The sequence below is a fragment of the Ostrinia nubilalis genome, chromosome 22, assembly GCF_963855985.1.
Source record: "Ostrinia nubilalis chromosome 22, ilOstNubi1.1, whole genome shotgun sequence".
NCBI classification, from domain to species: Eukaryota; Metazoa; Arthropoda; class Insecta; order Lepidoptera; family Crambidae; genus Ostrinia; species Ostrinia nubilalis.
The window spans coordinates 6,177,768-6,198,299 of NC_087109.1; the positions used below are offsets into that span (position 1 = coordinate 6,177,768).

The following is a 20,532-nucleotide window of genomic DNA, read 5'->3' on the forward strand; positions in this document are numbered from 1 at the left end:
ACTCATTATGCCAAATTATATTAATATATGATATCAAAACGTTCAAAAGTTTGGCTGTACAGGAGCACGTACACAAGATGTTGTTCTCTTTTATGAAATTTGTTAGTACTAAGGTTGAATAATTAAATAATCACTGTTAAATGTGATTAATAATTTTCAATTTATCACATTAACCGTAACATAAACACATACATATTATTTCATACATACATATTCACATACAAGGAAACCCTTGTCGACTTGTATTATGTACGGACGAAGGCATATCAAGCTTACAGCTACAAACACTGTGGCATTTTGCAGTTGTTTTAGCTGCCATTTTGCAATGTCAAAATGTTATGTGTTACTATAGGATTCACTTAAAAATTAGGGATTGATGGTGAAAACGGGCAAGTCTAATTTCAACGGGAGCAATGTCATACGCCGTCTAGTAAATTATATTAAGTGGTGAATCTGCCGAATGTATGGCCGGATGCGAGCCAATTTAGGCTTTCTGCTCTACGTCTTCGAGTTCAAACTCCTTCTCCCAACTTTCGTCAGAATTGGCGCTCGCATCGTCTTTCACTTCCTTGTCCCCAAAATAATCTTCGACTAAATTTCCGCAGTCGTCAGCCTTAACCTTTTTCGGTGAGCGGCCATTTTTCTTGTCTATGTTTTTATTTTTGTCTGTGGTCTTGTTAATTTTGTCTGTGGTTTGTGCGTCGTTTCCGTCTGCGTTGTTGTTGGTGGCGTCACGGGCCGGCTTTTTTGTCACTTTCTTCGAGGTTATCTCTTTCTCGTATTCTTCTAGCAGCAGAGTCTGTTGTTCTTCGGTCAGTTCCACGTCGTTTGCGAAGTCTTCTGGAAAATAGGGGCGTGGTTTTTAAACGTAGTCACACATTGATCTATTGGGACTCATGGAAGTGATGTCACAAGCTTGTGAAACTAAGGGTAGGTTGCACCATTGTACTTTAACTTTGATAAACGTCAAAAATCTGTCAAACTCCATACAAAAAACGTTATAGTTACGGTCAGTAAGGTGGCGCAACTCAGCCTTAGCCTCAAACAATCGACAGTTATCGATAAATAAGAGAGGTACAGTCAGCGTCAAATAATTCATGACACCCAAAGTAGCCAAAAAGTTCGCAATACGTATTTGTTCCAATGAGGGTTTTCGCGATTGAAAAATCCAAATGCTGCGTGATTGGTGGATTTTGACATATCTGTCAATGTCATGTCAAAAATAACCAATCATGCAGCATTTGGACCTCGCGTCTACGTATTGCCATCTAGCGGATTTTTTAATCGCGTAAATTCTCATTGGAATTAAGTTGTGTTGTCAACTTTTTGGCTACTTTGTGTGTCACGAACTATTTTAAGCTGACTGTACATGTTTTTGCAATGGACTAAATGACCTGATGATGATAATGATGATATAAACTACACTCAACATCAAATAAATCGCACCTCCCGCAACAAGCACTTTCAAACGTATGCATCCCCACTTCCCACAAATATTGGCACCATTTAAAAGCCTAGTTCTAAACGTCATTTCATTAAAGGAAAGGTTTTTACCCCAAAAATGTGTCTTTAGAAGGTTCCAGAGTCACTTCTTCAAAAAATAGGCTATTACGCTTGAGCCAACTTTTATGGCTATAAAACTGTTAAGTTGGGATTAATCGCTATCTATCTGTTAAAGTGGACACGTGTGATCATTATTTGGTTTTATAACCATAAAATTTGGTCTCATTGATCCCAGAGGTGAGCCCAAAGTGAGGTCTTTTTTCCAGTCACATTTATTGTATATGTTAATCGTTGTTAATCGTTTATTAAGAAATTAAATATGTTTTTCTTTAAGGACATTTATTGGGCTTTCAAATAACACCAATATTGTTGGGGTACCATGATTGTGTCAGTAGAAACGAGTTTTCCAGTAAAACGTAGGTGGGCCGATTTTTGTGATGACCAGTATATTTGAAGCTGTACATTTTTTTGCAATGGACTAAATGACCTGATGATGATGATGATGATATCAATTGTATACCTATTATACACTCACCATCCTCCCAGGTAACGTTGTCAATGTCAGGTGTTTCGAACGGCGTCTCCGCTTCTATGCCCGACAGCACTTTCTTAGGGCTCCTGTGGGATATTTAAAGCTTTTTAGTTTCTGGAATTAAACATAGGCAAATATTTAAAATTAATAGATTATCATTACTTTGTGACAAATATTTGGATGGCAATAATTTATTCGTCTACATCAAGTTACCATATAATAATGGCCCTGTATGTCCGTTGCAGAAGCCCTGTATAATAGTGCGAGTCTTGATAAAGTGCACATGTCAAAATAGGTGAAACTAGAGCTATTTTTATCGAAGGAAAAAGTGGCAAAATATAATTATTTGAGATTCGCGTGTAATTATATTGCCGTCGCGCTCGCACACTCACTGCGGCAGCCCGTCACACAGTCACGACAGCAATGTCAGCAATATAATTACGTGCGAGTGATAAGCATAGGTTTGTCGGCCGTTTGGTGTAGTGGTTCGAAACGGGACTACTATTCCGGAGGTAGCGGGTTCGATTCCCGCACAGTACAGACATTTGTGAGCATGAACATATTTGTTTGTACTGGACTGGGTGTTTTCTGTGTATAATAAGTATGTATTTACAAAAAAAAAGTATTTAAGTATGTTTATATCCGTTGTCTGTCCCATAGTACAAGCTTTGCTTAGTTTGGGACTAGAAGCGCAGTGTAAAATGTCCAAGGATATATTTATAGGTACCTTGGGGTCATTGGTTGAAATTATAACTGCTCGGCGACCGGACTTTAGTTTGGGTGTGACTCGTTAGGAACAAGCGCAAATCGCTGTAGCTTACGCTGTACTGTAGCCCTGTATATGTATAAGTTGTCGTTTAAACTCACTGTTCTATAGGCGCGACTACAGTCTGCAGCGGCAGATGTGCGAGCACCGGGTCAGTGGTGGGCGTTTCAACCGGCTGCTTGCGCGAGGCGGCCGCCAGTCGGTCTTGAAGCAACGCCACCCGGAATAAGTACCTGGTTGAGAAGATACATTGATTGAATTGGTTTGTTATCATTATTCTACCACTCTTTTGAACATGAGAAGGAAGGTCGGAGAAAATACAGTTAAGAACTAATAAGACAACTTTGAATAACAGGTTGACCTATAGAGCTTATTAAAAAAAAATTGGTAACACCTTGCAATTTCACCCTGTATAACCAACTTACTGCTCCCAGAATAAGTGTCTTAAGTATCCATTTTCAGGTCTTCAGGAGTATTTATGAGCCTTGAGGACAGGACAGACATCCATGTCTATAGTCTTCAAGAGTGCAGGCTGCTGGTAGAACCTAGCTAGAAGGGTGTATCTAACAACTCATCGCTTCCAGAAGTCTTCGTGCGTGACTGCATCAGGTAATCAGGAGCTAATCATCATAATAAGCATAGTTTTCAGACTGCTGCTGGTAGAAAGAAGACCCTAGCCAGTAGCTCCCAGAAGTCCTTGTGCGTAGTCACGCATCAAGCACCAGCATCAGATTACCATACCAGGCACCAGGTTGGCCTCAATAGTCCCCAGAAGATTGCTGATGGTAGATAACCTAGCTAGAAATGGGGCACACATCCCTCTCTATCTCAATTGAAAAACTGCTCTCTGCTCCCAGAAGTCTTCGTGCGTGACTGCATGAGCTTCTGGATCTGGCAGTATAGGACACTACTCCCAAAAGTGTTATAAGTATCCATCCATCTTCTAGAAGGCTACTGGTGGTAGGTAAAAGACTCTAGTCTTCACATGTCAAGCGCTCACCGCTCCCAGAAGTCTTCATGCGTAACTGCATCGCGCACCAGCTTCGGAACCTTCGCGATCTGGCAGCATTAGGAACCCTCCTAGAAGTGTCATATATTTCCATATCCAGGGCTTCAGGAGTGTGCTGGTGGTAGGTAGGAGACTATCCTTCTTTCCTAGCCTAGCGTCATATACTCACCGCTCCCAGAAGTCGTCGTGCGTGACCGCGTCGGGCACCAGCTTGCGGTACTGCGCCTTGAGCAGCGGGCTGGAGTCCAGCATAAGTATCCATGTCTTCTAGAAGACTACTGGTGGTAGGTAGAAGACCTAGCCTTCACGGGTCAGGCGCTCACCGCTCCCAGAAGCTTCTGGATCTGGTAGCAGTGTGGTAGAAGAGTCTTAAGTATCTATGTCCAGGTCTTCAGGAGTCCGTTGGTGGTAGGTAGGAGTCTGCTGGTGGTAGATAGAAGATTCTAGACTTAAAGTGTCAAGCACTCACCGCTCCCAGAAGTCGTCGTGCGTGACGGCATCAGGCACCAGCTTGCGGTACTGCGCCTTGAGCAGCGGGCTGGAGTCCAGGCGGCGCGCGGCGGCCGCGGGGGCGATGACCTCGCCCTCGCCCCCCTCTAGGCTGCCCCGCCGCGCCGGGAACAAGGGGCTGGACTCAAGGCTTCAGGAGACCGCTGGTGGTGGATAACTTACTTTGAAGGCCACATCTAACTCCTCATAGCTACCAGAAGTCTTTGTGAGTGACTGCATAAAGATTCTACGCCTTGAGGACAGAACTGTTAATAAATATCCATGTCCATAGTCTTAAAGAGACTTCTAGCTGCTGCTGCTGGTAGAACCTAGTTAGAATGGGGTAGAACTGCTCCCCGCTCCCACAGAAGTTTTCGAGCGTGACTGCAATCGGAGCCTGATCCTTTCAGATCCAGAGTGTAACTTCTGGATCTGACAGGATCAGGCATCGCTTCTAGAAGTGTCTTATGTATCCATGTTCATGTCTTCAGAAGACTACTCCCAGAAGTCTTCAGGCACAAGCTTCTTTATCTGGGAGCGTCCAGAAGTGTCTTGTCTTGTCCAGGTCTTCAGGAGTCCGTTGGTGGTAGGTAGGAGTCTGCTGGTGGTAGATAGAAGATTCTAGCCTTCAAGTGTCAGCACTCACCGCTCCCAAAAATCATCGTGTGTGACGGCATCAGGCACCAGCTTGCGGTACTGCGCCTTGAGCAGCGGGCTGGAGTCCAGGCGGCGCGCGGCGGCCGCGGGGGCGATGACCTCGCCCTCGCCCCCCTCTAGGCTGCCCCGCCGCGCCGGGAACAAGGGGCTGGACTTAGTAGTCTTTAGGAGACCGCTGGTGCTGGATAACCTACTTAGAAGGACGCATCTAAGTACTCACCGCTCCCAGAAGTCTACATGAGCGACTGCAATAGATTCTGCGCCTTGAGGACAGGAATGGTCACACTCATCAAATGTCCATAGTCTCTAAGAGACTGCTGGCTGCTGCTACTGCTGGTAGAATCTAGCTAGAATGGGGTAGAACTGCTCTCCGCTCCCAGAAGTTTTCGTGCGTGACTCCACTCCCAGAAGTGGCTTATGTATCCATGTCCAGGTCTTCAGGAGTATTTATGAGCCTTGAGGACAGGACTGGTCACAGAAATCCATGTCTATAGTCTTCAAGAGACTGGTGGTGGTGGATAACCTAGCTAGAACCGCTCTCCATGTACTCAAAAGTCGTCATGCGTGACCGCGTCGGGCACCAGCTTGCGGTACTGCGCATAAGCTTCTGTATCTGGGAGCATCCAGAAGTGTCATAAGTATCCATGTCCAGGTCTTCCGGAGTTTGTTGGTGGTGGGTAGGAGCCTGCTGGTGGTAGATAGAAGATTCTAGTCAAACACTCACCGCTCCCAGAAGTCGTCGTGCGTGACTGCAGCGTCCAGAAGTGACTTAAGTATCCATGTGCAGGTCTTCTGAAGTCTGTTGGTGGTAGATAGAAGACTGCTGGAGGTTGATAACCTAGGCTCAAATCCCCGAATTTATCGACTTACCGCTCCCAGAAGTCGTCGTGCGTGACGGCGTCAGGCACCAGCTTGCGGTACTGCGCCTTGAGCAGCGGGCTGGAGTGCAGGCGGCGCGCGGCGGCCGCGGGGGCGATGACCTCGCCCTCGCCCCCCTCTAGGCTGCCCCGCCGCGCCGGGAACAAGGGGCCGGACTCAAGGCTTCAGGAGACCGCTGGTGGTGGATAACGTATCTAGAAGGACGCATCTAAGTACTCACCGCTACTAGAAGCATTCATGAGTGACTGCAGCAGACCAGCTTTTGCGCCTTGCAGACAGGAATGGTCATACTCATTCAAAGTCCATAGTCTTCAAGAGAATTCTGGCTGCTGCTGCTGGTAGAACCTAGTTAGAATGGGGTAGAACTGCTCTCCGCTCCCAGAAGTATTCACGAGTAACTGCATGAGCTTCTGGATCTGGCAGTATAGGACACTACACCCAGATGTGTCATAAGTATCCATGTCTTGTAGAAGACTACTGGTGGTAGGTAGAAGACTCTAGCTTTCACGAGTCAAGCACTCACCGCTCCCAGAAGTCTTCGTGAGTGACTGCAGAAGGCATCAACTTCTTGATCTGGCAGCATCAGGAACCACTCCCAGAAGTGTCATAAGTATCCATGTCCAGGTCTTAGAGACTGCTGGTGGTGGATAACCTAGCTAGAACCGCTCTCTATGTACTCACCGCTCCCAGAAGTCGTCGTGCGTGACGGCATCAGGCACCAGCTTGCGGTACTGCGCCTTGAGCAGCGGGCTGGAGTCCAGGCGGCGCGCGGCGGCCGCGGGGGCGATGACCTCGCCCTCGCCCCCCTCTAGGCTGCCCCGCCGCGCCGGGAACAAGGGGCTGGACTCAAGGCTTCAGGAGACCGCTGGTGGATTATAACCTACTAAGAAGGGCGTTTCTAACTACTCACAGCTCCCAGAAGTATGAGAGACTGTATATTAAGGCACCAGTTTCTGCGCCTTGAGGACAGAACTGGTCCAATCCAATGTCCAAAGTCTTTAAGAGACTGCTGGCTGTTGCTGCTGCTAGAACCTAGCTAGAATGGTGTATCTAACTACTAACCGCTCCCAGAAGTCTTCGTGCGTGTCTGCATCAGGCACCGCTCCCAGAAGTGTCATAATAATCGATGCCCATTGCCCCGGTCTTCAGGAGTCTACCAAGATAGGAGACCGTAGCCTTCACGAGTCAAGAGAAGTGTTTTAGGATCCATGTCGTCAGGAGACTGCATCGCGCACCAGCTTCTATATCTAGGAGCATCCAGAAGTGTCTTAAGTATCCATGTCCAGGTCTTCAGGAATCTGTTGGTGGTAGGTAGGAGTCTGCTGGTGGTAGATAGAAGATTCTAGACTTCAAGTGTCAAGCACTCACCGCTCCCAAAAATCATCGTGCGTGACGGCATCAGGCACCGGCTTGCGGTACTGCGCCTTGAGCAGCGGGCTGGAGTCCAGGCGGCGCGCGGCGGCCGCGGGGGCGATGACCTCGCCCTCGCCCCCCTCTAGGCTGCCCCGCCGCGCCGGGAACAAGGGGCCGGACTCAAGCGACGGGCGCCCGCAGTGAGTGTGCGAACGCGACAGCAACATAATTACGCGCGAGGGATAAGGATGGGTAGCTTGGGGTCATTGGACAAAATTCTACGTGCTCACAGACCACACTATGGAAGGGCGCATCTAACTACTCATCGCTCCTAGAAGTCTTCGTGCGTGACTGGATAAGGCTCCAGTTTCTGCGTCTTGAGGACAGGAATGGTCACACTCATCCAATATCCATAGTCTTCAAGAGAATTCTGGCAGCTGCTGCTGGTAGAACCTAGTTAGAATGGGGTAGAATTGATCTCCGCTCCCAGAAGTCTTCAAGCGTGACTGCATTCGGAGCCTGATCCTTTCAGATCCAGAGTGTAACTTCTGGATCTGACAGGATCAGGCATCGCTCCCAGAAGTGTCTTATGTATCCATGTCCATGTCTTCAGAAGACTACTCCCAGAAGTCTTCAGGCACAAGCTTCTTTATCTGGGAGCGTCCGGAAGTGTCTTAAGTATCCATGTCCAGGCCTTCAGGAGTCCGTTGGTGGTAGGTAGGAGCCTGCTGGTGGTAGATAGAAGATTCTAGTCAAGCACTCACCGCTCCCAGAAGTCATCGTGCGTGACCGCATCCGGCACCAGCTTGCGGTACTGCGCCTTGAGCAGCGGGCTGGAGTCCAGGCGGCGCGCGGCGGCCGCGGGGGCGATGACCTCGCCCTCGCCCCCCTCTAGGCTGCCCCGCCGCGCCGGGAACAAGGGGCTGGACTCAAGGCTTCGGGAGACCGCTGGTGGTGGATAACGTACCTAGAAGAGCGCATCTAACTACTCACTGCTCACAGAAGTATTCGTGCGTGACTATACGAGCTTCTGAATCTGGCAGGATCAGACATCGCTCCCAGAAATGTCATACATAGATATGTCGAGATCTTCAGGAGTCCTACAGGAGTTGACCTATTTAGGAGGGAGCCTCTAACTCCTCACCGGTCCCAGAAGTCTTCGTGCATCAGGCACCAGCTTCTGGATCTGGTAACATCAGGCACCGCTCCTAGAAGTGTCATAAATATCCATGTCCAGATCTTCAGGAGTCTACTGGTGGTAGGTAGGAGTCTCTAGCTTTCACAAGTCAAGCACTCACCACTCCCAGAAGCCTTTATGCATGACTGCATCGCGCACCTGCTTCTGTATCTAGGAGCGTCCAGAAGTGTCTTAAGTATCCATATCCAGGTCTTCAGGAGTCTGTTGGTGGTAGATAGAAGACTGCTGGAGGTTGATAACCTAGGCTCATATCCCCGAATCTATCGACTCACCGCTCCCAGAAGTCGTCGTGCGTGACAGCATCAGGCACCAGCTTGCGGTACTGCGCCTTGAGCAGCGGGCTGGAGTCCAGGCGGCGCGCGGCGGCCGCGGGGGCGATGACCTCGCCCTCGCCTCCCTCTAGGCTGCCCCGCCGCGCCGGGAACAAGGGGCTGGACTCAAGGCTTCAGGAGACCGCTGGTGGTGGATAAGGTAACTAGAAGGACGCATTGAACTATTCACTGCTCCCAGAAGACTTCGTACGTTGCAGCAGGCACCAGCTTCTTAAATTGGTAGCATCAGCAAGCCTCCCAGGTGTTACATACATTTGGAAAATTAAATGTATGTGACTCCTCCGACTCCTGAAGACTTGGCGGTCTTCAAGAGTTTGCTGGTGGTATATAGGAGACTCTAGCCTTCATGCGTCATCTATTCACCTCTCCCAGAAGTCTTCATGCGTGACTGCATCGCGCACAAGCTTCTGTATCTAGGAGCGCCCAGAAGTGTCTTAAGTATCCATGTCCAGGTCTTCAGGAGTCTGCTGGTGGTAGGTAGGAGCCTAGCCTTCACGTGTCAAGCACTCACCGCTCCCAGAAGTCTTCTTCCGTGATAGCATGGGCCACTGGCTTCTGGATCTGACTTGATCTGAAGCTTCTTTATCTTGGAGCATCCAGGAGTGTCATAAGTATCCAGGAGTTACTTCCGGAGTCTGTTGGTGGTAGATAGAAGACTGCTGGAGGTTGATAACCTAGGCTCATATCCCCGAATCTATCGACTTACCGCTCCCAGAAGTCGTCGTGCGTGACGGCATCAGGCACCAGCTTGCGGTACTGCGCCTTGAGCAGCGGGCTGGAGTCCAGGCGGCGCGCGGCGGCCGCGGGGGCGATGACCTCGCCCTCGCCCCCCTCTAGGCTGCCCCGCCGCGCCGGGAATAAGGGGCTGGACTCAAGGCTTCAGGAGAACGCTGGTGGTGGATAACCTACTAAGAAGGGCGTTTCTAACTACTCACAGCTCCCAGAAGTATAGTGACTGCATAATGCACCAGCTTTTGCGCCTTGAAGACAGGAATGGTCATACTCATTCAAATGTCCATAGTCTCTAAGAGACTGCTGGCTGCTGCTGCTGGTAGAATCTAGCTAGAATGGGGTAGAACTGCTTTCCGCTCCGAGAAGTTTTCGAGCGTGACTGCAATCGGAGCCTGATGCTTTCAGATCCAGAGTGTAACTTCTGGATCTGAAAGCATCAGGCATTGCTCCCAGAAGTGTCTTATGTATCCATGTCCATGTCTTCAGCAGACTACTCCCAGAAGTCATTAGGCACAAGTTTCTTTATCTAGGAGCGTCCAGAAGTGCCTTAAGTATCCATGTCCAGGCCTTCAGGAGTCCGTTGGTGGTAGGTAGGAGCCTGCTGGTGGTAGATAGAAGATTCTAGTCAAGCACTCACCGCTCCCAGAAGTCATCGTGCGTGACGGCATCAGGCACCAGCTTGCGGTACTGCGCCTTGAGCAGCGGGCTGGAGTCCAGGCGGCGCGCGGCGGCCGCGGGGGCGATGACCTCGCCCTCGCCCCCCTCTAGGCTGCCCCGCCACGCCTCGAATTCCGGGCTGTATGCCGGGACTATGAACGTGGCGTCCACGCGTTGAAGTGCTTCTAGCTCTTTCTAGAAGATGGTAGTTTATATTTAGAATATTAATATTCATCCAGCTTCAATATGAGATAATTTTTGAAAAATATTGACATGCAATGGGTATGCTTAAAAAATTAACGGAATAAAATTCATTAACAGATAAACGTCTCCATTACAGGAGAATGGCCAGGGCCACGACCCTCTCAAAATTACAACAGGCAAAAAGATGATTTGGCCTTCCTACGCTGGCCAGACAGGTTGGGGAGGTCTGGTGTTAACTCACATTCACATATTATTTAGAATATTATTATTTGAATACATTTTTAGACTGCTAAGGGATTAGGGATGTTTTATATTAGATATTGTCTTATAAGTAAACAAAAAAAAAGTAAAAAGACTCGGTCAAGTATAATTTCAGGATTAGAGCAAACTTGTCAGTTTTCAGAGTAGGAAATTTGAGTTGTCTCGAGACAAATTGTACAAAATATAGTTAAAAACATTTTGATAAGTTCAAAATAAATCTTTATATAAATATCCCTAATTGAAAGTACATAAACGTACGTAGTGTGAACATCCGGATTCGCTTACCTTATAAGTGGACAGCATAGTTGTGTCTCCAGACGAGAGTATGACCTCCGTGTCATCCTCATCATCCGGCTCTGGGTTCAGGACTGTGCTCACTTGACCTGAACAAACACAGCACCACTTCAACTTTACCATGCTTGATTTAAGGACTAATTTCCAATGAAAGCGCTATTTGATTTAGGGTTTTAATCCAATGACAATGCCTGAGTTTTATTTTAATATTCGCGATCGAACAACAGTGATATGTTAGAGAACAATTAAAAGTAATAGAGTATACGTGAATATTTAAATAAACCTTGACACGCTTTTGCCAATTTGTACGCGGATTCTAGTATTAGTGAATGAATTATTTCAAATCTTCAGTTCTTTTGTTTATTTTGTTAGTCGATTCTATGTATATTGCTAAACCAAAAGTGTGCACGAGCTTGTGTACTCTAATTTAAGTGAAAATGTGTATTTTAAGTGATGTGAATACAACAGTCTGTAGTTACCCTTACAGAAATCTTTTTTGGATCCAATAACGGTGAGATACAACAGTCTGTAGTTACCCTTACAGAAATCTTTTTTGGATCCAATAACGGTGAGGTACCTACACTAAAGTTTCTTCTTAAAATGATTCTTAATGAGACAGAATATTAAAATTAAGTATGGACTTGAGACACTTTTTAAAGAACATTGTACGATATTCTGTATCTACGGTATTTTTATAATATCTTTAATCTAAAATGAATGTATAAGTAAGAACTCTCTACTCACCAATGAAACTACTAAAACTCTTTTTCATAACATTTGCCGGCGATTCTGGTACGTCTAACTGAAAAGAGAAACAAATCAACATTATTTTTTTGCCACGTAATTGCCAAAATTATTTTATGCAAGTAGAAACAAGAAATCCATGCCTTTTGGACCATTTTATTGCCCGTGTAAAGATACAAGGTGTATCCATAAACGAACTAGCCACTGACATAGCCCGACGGATTAGTAAGCTGAAGTGGCAATGGGCAGGGCACATAGTACGCAGAACTCACGGCCGATGGGCCAGTAAGGTTCTGGAGTGGAAGCCACGTACCGGCAAACGCAGCGTGGGCCGTCTACCCAAAAGGTGGACCGACCACCTCATAAAGGTAGCAGGAAGGCGCTGGATGCAGGCCGCTACCAACCGGGCGATGTGGAAATCATTAGTGGAAGTCTATGTTCAGCAGTGGACGTCCTGTGACTGAAATTATGATGATAATGAAAGATGTCGTGCTTAAAAGGTTATAAGGATGATTAAGTATAAGTAGATATCGTTTCTAGAGGTTTTAGTGCATGCCACTAAGACCATTTTATTGTCTGAGCAAATAAGACCTTACATAATAAGTATAAGGTGGACCAACGACCTTTATGAGGTCGTTGGTCCACCTTATACGTACAGGAAGGCGCTGGATACTAATCCGGGCGATGTGGAAATAATGATTCCCCCTAATGAGGGGAGGCTTATGTTCAGCAGTGCACGTTCTATGGCTGAAATGATGATAATGATGAAAGACATCATGCTCTGCGCCAAAGCTTAAAAGGATTTTTTTTTTAATAAGTAGGTAAGAATAATTATTATGTAAGGTCTTTAAAATTTGAGCCATTATTGTTTACCTTGAAGGTCTTGCCTATGACGTTGGATGTGGTGCTGAACACGTGAGTGGCCTCACTCTTGACCGCGCTCCCTATTTCGTCCAGGTCTTTCTTCACCATGGAGTACACTTCTGCTGACTGAAACAACCATAAAGTTCAAAGCTAATACATGGGATCAAATACTCTTTAGGCAGTTCGATTTTTTCAAGTTGTTTATTTAAAAACTTTATTTGTATTAAGGCACTTTTCATGGCGTCATCTCATGCCGCATCGAAGTACCTTTGAGAAACTGGGAAGACTGGATTTGAATATTAAACTGCATTGGGACTTGAATATTTTTTATATCCCAGTTGTAAAAAAATAAAGGACTTTCCTATAGATAGAAGAATAAAATAAGAAGGAGAAGAAAAAGAGTTGTAGAAACAACAATACACCAAAATGTGTATGTCAACTGATTATTATAATTCTGTGTATTTTTGTAGTTAGTGCTTAAGTACCTAGTTAAGTATTTATAGTCATATTACATGCTCTGCTATATAATCGATAGTTGATGTGACATTTTAAAAGAAAACCTTGATATTGTACTGTTTACAAAACATTAAATATCAGCGTAAGCAAACAAAATTTTGCTTTGTGAACTTCAATTGCTTTAATAAAACCAATGATAAGACGCCTGTATTTTTATCGCAACAACCAATAATAGCCATGTCAAGATAAAAATTTAGGTTAGCGTTACGTATAGCTTGTTTATATTGAATATTTTTATTTGTGCAGCTTTATAAAGAACTAGCTGTGCCCGTGACTTCGTACGCGTGAAACCCGTTTTCGCAACATTTTTCATTGTTGCTCTGCTCCTATTAATCGTAGCGTGATGTTGTATAGCCTATAGCCTTCCTCGATAAATGGGCTATCTAACACTGAAAGAATTTTTCAAATCGGACTAGTAGTTCCGGAGATTAGCGCGTTCAAGTAAACAAACAAACAAACTCTTCAGCTTTATAATATTAGTATAGATGAATATTTTGAACTTTTTGAACAGACAAAAGCCGAACGGTGAAGATGTCGGACTGGCCGACTCGAGATCCGAGGAATGCTGGTCTACTTATTGTGGTGAACCCACTCGTAACACAAGCATATTTAGCTTAGTACGAAGGGTAAACGGGGCTATTCTTTATAAAAAAAATTCTTGGGTCCGTGTCCCCCTCGGCTTGGGGGCCCATGGCATTTTGCCAACTCTGCCACCCTGTAGTTACGCCACTGCTGAGGACTGCACTAAATATGCGCTTTTTCCAACAGTTGACGGATCACATTAATTTTGCACTAAAATCGATAATTCGAGTTTAGATTAGATAAGATTTCGTGTTTGGGAAACTTATCGATTTTAAGCCAATTAAGCTTTAGTTCAATCAGGCTAAGTTATCGTTACTTATCTATTGCATATTAATATTATACTTTACTAGAAACTAGATTATAATAAAATTTATTGTTATCGTTTGTTATTACGCTGCTCCTGTAACTGTTACTTCTGAATTGTAAGTAGGAAAGAGTTCATAAAAGCAATGATCGTTTACAAAAATCTACTGATACAAGCTTTGTATCTTATACACACTTGCATAAAGTTCAAATTCCAAGAAGGTATCACTACAGTAAGTACCTTATCATGATACGTATTTGATCTAGCATTAACAATATGAGTCAGTACTTAGCAGTGTTGTCTAGTTTCGCAAGTGTCGTTAACCTTAGGGCGTGCTGGGAGTTTCTTTTGGTTCTTATGCGAAAGGATTAAGACTCAAATCTGAGTGATTAAAAAGCTAGTAGCTACCCATACTTCCAGCTGCTGTATAAGTACAGTCGACCGCAAATGAGGATACAATTTTTGTTGGACAATGGCACCTATTAAAATGATATAAGATGCCTTGATTGGTTTGACGTTTGTATAACGCTGCTGTGTATTTCTGTTAAGTTTGGGGCTGATTTTTCAATCGTTCAATAACTTTTAACTGAACCTTGTCATTTTGACATATTTCCCATACTGAAACTGTCAATGTGCCAAACTTATTCTTCAGTAAAAAGTTATCCGACGATTGAAAAATCATTGACGAAGGCTCAAAGCATGGCAGAAAAAGAATAAGGGTCCTTGTATGCTGAGATAAAAAAATGCAACGCAGCAAAACAACACAGAGCTTACAGAAAAGTGGCACTGATCGGAATTCGATCTGGAACAAATTTTATCATTTCTACAGTCCTCTTTGCTTTGGAGTAGAGTTAGACGACCATCGTCAATATTCTATGAGCCATGATATTTAAATAGACGTAACAGTAAGTTTATTTACCCACTAGTATGTTTATTTATTTAGCTAAGTGATACTTTCCACTCGATACTATCAATGTATTGAATCACCCATAAAGTACCTACTCACAGTATTTACCTATTAGTGGAATCATTTGAACAAAATCGATGTGACTAACAATATTGATGTCATTATGGTCATTCTTACGTATTTCCGTCGATCGAATCGATAAAATTGTTTGCAACTCCATCGCCAAGTAGCAGTAAGCGAAAATGTCTGACCATCATTAATACAGAAGCACAGTTTATCAAATGGTTAAGCTACCCAATTAAGTTAACGTCGGTCGATGAAATTATGCACTATACAAGCGGCCTTCAACTTTAATTGCTAGACGGTGTTTTTAATTGTTCTCGCTCCATTGATTTTGTTCTCAGCATACGCGCACCCTTAGTAGAGTTGTAAGAAACTCGAGTCTTTTAGTCTTCATTTCGAGACTTGAGTCTATTTTCAAGACTAGGACTCGTTAGTCATATGAGTTCGACTCCTTTCGAGTCTTTTAGAGTCTTTTAAGTTCTTTGTGCTAGACTCAGTCTAGCTGAACATGAACTTGGGTATATTATAATAGGTAAGTAATACTGGGTGATTTTATATCGTCATCCTTAAGTATTTACTGATTTATGGATTTAGAGGACTCATTCATGAGTTCTTTTAAAAAGGCTCATGCCCGTTTTCACCATCAATCCCTAATTTTTAAGTGACCCCTATGTAACCAAAATTCCTGTTATTTGTTATCATTGGGGTCACTTAAAAATTAGGGATTGATGGTGAAAACGGACATCAGTCTTTTGAGTTATTTTTAGCAGGACTCGAGTCTTTTACAAAAGACTCAAATTCTGAAGGACTTGAGCTTTAACTTTTATTTATATGATTCGAATCTTCGAAAATAGCCTCAAGTTCTATTAAATATGGCTCCAAGACTCGAGTTTTTTACAACACAACACTACGTTAGACGCCCATTTCCTAGATGTGTTTTTGTTTGGTGTCAAACCGGCTTCCTTGTTGGACGCGATACAGTTTTTTATCTTATCAAATCAATAAAAATACTCTGTGATGGCAGTTTGGTAGGGTCATCTAAAAAGTACTTAAATAGCAATTTAAAGTAGAGCTGCAACTATAGTGATAACGGTATTTAAAAGAACATAAAAAACTAATTAATTTCCGGGCATTTCACTTAGGTAAAAGTCAAAATTTATGAGTAATTCGTGTTGATATTAACTTACTAATATTATCAAGCTGAAGAGTTTGTCTCCGGAACTACTGGTCCGATTTTAAAAAAAATGTAAAGAATAAAAATTTAGGCTTTTAACATCACCTTACAGCCTAATAGGGGCGGAGCAGTAACGAAAAATGCGAAAACGGGAAATGTTATTCAAATAATTTTCATGCGTACGAAGTCGGGGACACAGCTAGTAATGTATAAAGCCCGAAGCAGTTCGGACTGGTCGTATTTTTTTCTGCTTCATTTCATTGTGGTTCCAATGACAGTTTAACGTTAAGCCCTGGAACAAACTTGGTGTTCATGGTTTCCAATATTAGTAGGATTACCATGGATCGATACGAGACGAGACCGTGCTATAGGCGACATGAAGTCTACGCCATGACCCCGGTCAAATTTTTGAACGCATGCCAATACGCCCTCATAAAGTTATTGCTATCATCATACAGTATTAAGTTAAACAGTATTATCTGTTAAACAGTATTAAATTACCATCCAGCTATAAGAAATAATAATGACACTAATTTTTATTTTATTTGGTGCACAAAACAGAGATACAAACAGTAACATATAACATTTTGTATCTTACATCAAAGATAGAAAGGCGAATATTTTTTTCACACATCTGCAATTAATAGCGATTCTGTCAAAACAGAAATCTGAGAAAAGTCAACCCAAAAAAGATAAAAAAATAGGTCACAAAATTTAAAATCATTAATTTCTAAACTACGAAAAATCTTAGAACATAGTACATGGGGATGAAATCGATAGGTCATCTATCACCTGCCTTTCGACACCTTACAGCAAACACCCTGTATAACTCAGTGGCCAGATGATAGTAAGATGGTGGCTAAATTGGCTTTATTGGATGCGGTTGGGGAAGACGCGTATGGAAAAATATGGCAGAACCTGTAGTTTAGGATTGGCTGATGGAAAGATGGATTTAGTACACCTACTTTATGTTCCCAGTATTTAGCATAAACAATTGTTTCAATATTTACATATGCATAACACATTTATGTACACAAGGAATTAAAAACACTTGTCTATTACGTAAGACCTCGTAAATAGATTCCTTATTGATATACGATCCAATTCTAAGTTTTAGTAGGCCAAAGTGTTGTAAACTATAATGATGAACTTTGGTGAAATGTCAAGTAACTGTCACTTGTATTAGTTGGTCGGTGTGAATTACTTTTAGTTTACGTAAATATATTGAGTAAACAGCGCTGAAAAATTATTTTCAGAATGTTATTTTTGAAGAATATACATAAAATTTTATAATTTCTATTTTAAAATATGTATGAATGTTTCTTTGATATACATTGAGGTTATTCACCCTGAATTTGACTGTCCTTTGAAAGTCACAAGATAAGGATATAAAATGCATAAATTTAGTTTATTTAAAATATTTGTTTATTGTGTTATTTTACTGTGCCAGCAAATATATAACCATTTAAAGTGAAGAAAGAAAATTATTTAAAAAATAATTTGACTGTTCCAAGCTCTAACCCTGGGCTAAGAATACCAGTCATCAGTTTGGATGAGTTGATTTTTTTTTTGTATGTGTTTAAATTAGATTAGTACATGTGTTCTCTAAAATAAAAAAGAAATTAATTAATATAAAATCAATACTTCATAAAGAAAGTAATTTGTAGGTGAGACTGATGAAAACATTCATAGAAATAAATTTTTTATATCTACCTAAATTATATCAAACTATAACTATTGTAGAATGGATGTTATAGTTTTAAAAGTAAGAGTTCTGATGATCTTTGAGATATAATTTGAGAATTTTCCCAGGCTCCCAATGCTTTGTTATTATAAATCTGATGCACTGTGAAAGGTAACATTTAAGGAAATCATTACATATTTCAAACCACAGACTTTAGTCTTTATTTTCCAGGTAGACACACTGCACAACTTATGGTATCTATCACACACCCTTGTTACTTGTTATATCACTAGATTTTCAAATTACTTCAAATACCTTGTTTTTGGCCGAAGACAGCCAGCTGTCCCACCAATTACCCGATTGGCTCTCTTCATGTTGTGGAGACGTGGCAGCGTCACTGGGACTCGCCTCTCCTGACCTGAAAATCGTGCGATTGCAGTCAAATACCTGCCTTGTTAAGCATAAAAAAAGAACATACATTTATTATCACAACATTTTACTTGTGAAGGAAGGAAATAACAAATGTACTGAAAGTTATTTTCTCAGTTCTCGTTTAAGAAAATGAACATTATGTAAAGATCAGGAAATAATTCAAGTAAAATTGAGTTTCAAATGCATTATGTACTTACTGGAAGTTACTTGTTGAAATTAATTTAAAGGTTATTTAACTAATCAGTAAACTAATAATCTGCAGAAAATATAATAATGGTAGAGTTCAAGATGGACAATTTCTTTCATTTGGGGTAATGAAGTACTTAGGTTGTTTTGTAGAGTCCAGCAATGAATTTAGTAAGATCTAATATTATAATGTTTATTAGTCAAAGCCTCATCAAAATTAACATTTCTAACAATACAATAATATCTTACGGCACTGTAATCTCAATAACAATAAAATTTAAATTCATTGACCTTCTTTCATAACATTACACTGAGAAGAAACCTGACCGAAAAGTTATGTAAATTGAAGCATGGTCAATTTGGAAAATAAGATACGGGAAAAATGCAGACTAAACCACTTATATGTTGTTGTATTATGTTACCAACTTGTCTAGATTAGATTTGTGTACGGCCCTGTTACAATGCGGAACCAATTCCGAAAATGAAACCAAAGCTGATCACATTCCGCGGTTGTTAGAGCTTAAAACAACTAAGATTTACCAAATTAACCGAATTTATAAGGATACATGAGTAAAGAAACTGCGTATATTAAGTTACAAACTAGTTTCTGGTATTCCAGGGCGATCTAAGCATGAACAATAGTGGACCCATTTTGGAAATTTACAAAGGCACTCACCTCTCAGCCATCACGCAATATTTTTATTACACGTCGAAATTACGGGAGCACATGGATTTGTACACATAAAATTGTTATGAGAACTGTTGTTGTTTTTACACAAAATTTAGAATTAATTTTGACATAGTTTTTGTTTGCGTTGACATAAGGTTACAAACGTTCCGTTACACGGACAGGATGAAATTCAGAATTAAGATAGTCATAAAATATTCTTACAAAGTATTATTTTTAAAGAATTTATTTTCATACATTATAGTAATACTGAAAATCCATTTCTGAGCTTAAAATAATTTTTAATTTGTTTCAAAAAATGGTAAAAAATTACAAAGCGTCTCTACCTACGGAACGTTTTTTCTTTTTAATATATCTTATCTCCACGAGATGGCGTTAGGAGTATTACTGCTCTATTTTATTATCTACTTTTCCCGACTGCAGACTCTGAAGAAAAACTTGTGTTTCAAAACAGTAGAACTTTTGGTATAATTAAAAATATTTTTAAAACATTTTGTTTTGTACGGTTGGCTTTTTTAAACTTGTGTAGAAAAGAGCAATAAAAAAAATTTTTCTGAATTTTTCTGGCTTTTGTTTTTAAAACGATAAATTAAAGTAGATTATCAGTGGCGGCGTAGCATGGGGTGGCACCCGGGGCGATCATACCCCCCCCCCCCCCCCCCGCGTCATAAGTCCTAAGGCACCCCCTGGTACACCCCAGGATTTCTACCGATTCGAAGATTGAAAGATAATCGCACCCCCCCCCCCCCCCCGTATCATGACATAGACCGCAGATTTGCCATGCAGATATGCCAGTGAGTACTAACCTTCGCGACTTTTGTCACCCCCTGATGCTTGGCACCCGGGGCGGACCGCCCCCTTAGAGGATAATTATTTGCAATCGGTTTCGCTTCGGCCACATAGGGTTTCTGATTTCTCGACTTATTTTTTTTCTCGAGTTTCGAGAATTCTCGAGGCCAAAGTCTCGAGTCTTTTAATGAAAACTGCTGAAATCGGTTGAAATTTAATAAAAACACAGGTTTTTTTAATCTAATATACCTACTTTTATGCACATCAATCAATATTAGAATTTAGTACCACTTATTTTGGTAAGTGTTGGCCACTAGATACCGCCCTATCTCAAATACATCTAGGACTAGAGCCCTATCGCATTTGCATCTCGGACTTGACAACTTAGCGGCTTCCGGTTCCGCCCACGGATTTACTCTGGATTGCACTCCATATTGGTCGTACATTAAATAATTGTAAATTGTAACAAAGTCAAATAAAACCCGTATTGATATACAAGGAGTTTACTGTTACCTCGTACACATACACAACAGCTGGCGACGAGGACCGAAACGAATCTACGGAAAGTGAAATACCTTGTGCGTGTACTTCAAGTGGATGAATAACCTCCAAAATGTGCCCAAACTCATGTCCTTACACCTAAACTCCCATCTTTCCAGGGGCCTCCTATTACCTGTGTTGATAGCCCGCTACACAACATCCTGTTTTTCCTTTCCAAACAAATTGCTACAAT

At 42.3% G+C, this 20,532-nt stretch overlaps 1 protein-coding gene across 2 annotated transcripts; it reads right to left on the minus strand.

Moving 5' to 3' along the window:
• Window positions 1-230: 230 nt before the first annotated feature.
• LOC135082825 (BSD domain-containing protein 1-like) lies at window positions 231-19,156 on the minus strand. Of its 2 annotated transcripts, none has more exons than XM_063977588.1 (9): window positions 18,999-19,156; window positions 18,020-18,122; window positions 12,484-12,600; window positions 11,611-11,668; window positions 10,858-10,955; window positions 10,088-10,302; window positions 2,903-3,034; window positions 2,039-2,121; window positions 231-837 (listed from the first exon to the last, which is right to left on the minus strand). In XM_063977588.1, the coding sequence occupies exons 1-9, from the start codon at window positions 19,007-19,009 to the stop codon at window positions 485-487; spliced, it is 1,170 nt and encodes a 389-aa protein (XP_063833658.1). In that variant the 5' UTR covers window positions 19,010-19,156; the 3' UTR covers window positions 231-484. The 2 variants fall into 2 exon arrangements, with proteins under 2 accessions (XP_063833658.1, XP_063833657.1); XM_063977587.1 differs by having other exon boundaries at window positions 231-840.
• Window positions 19,157-20,532: the final 1,376 nt, after the last annotated feature.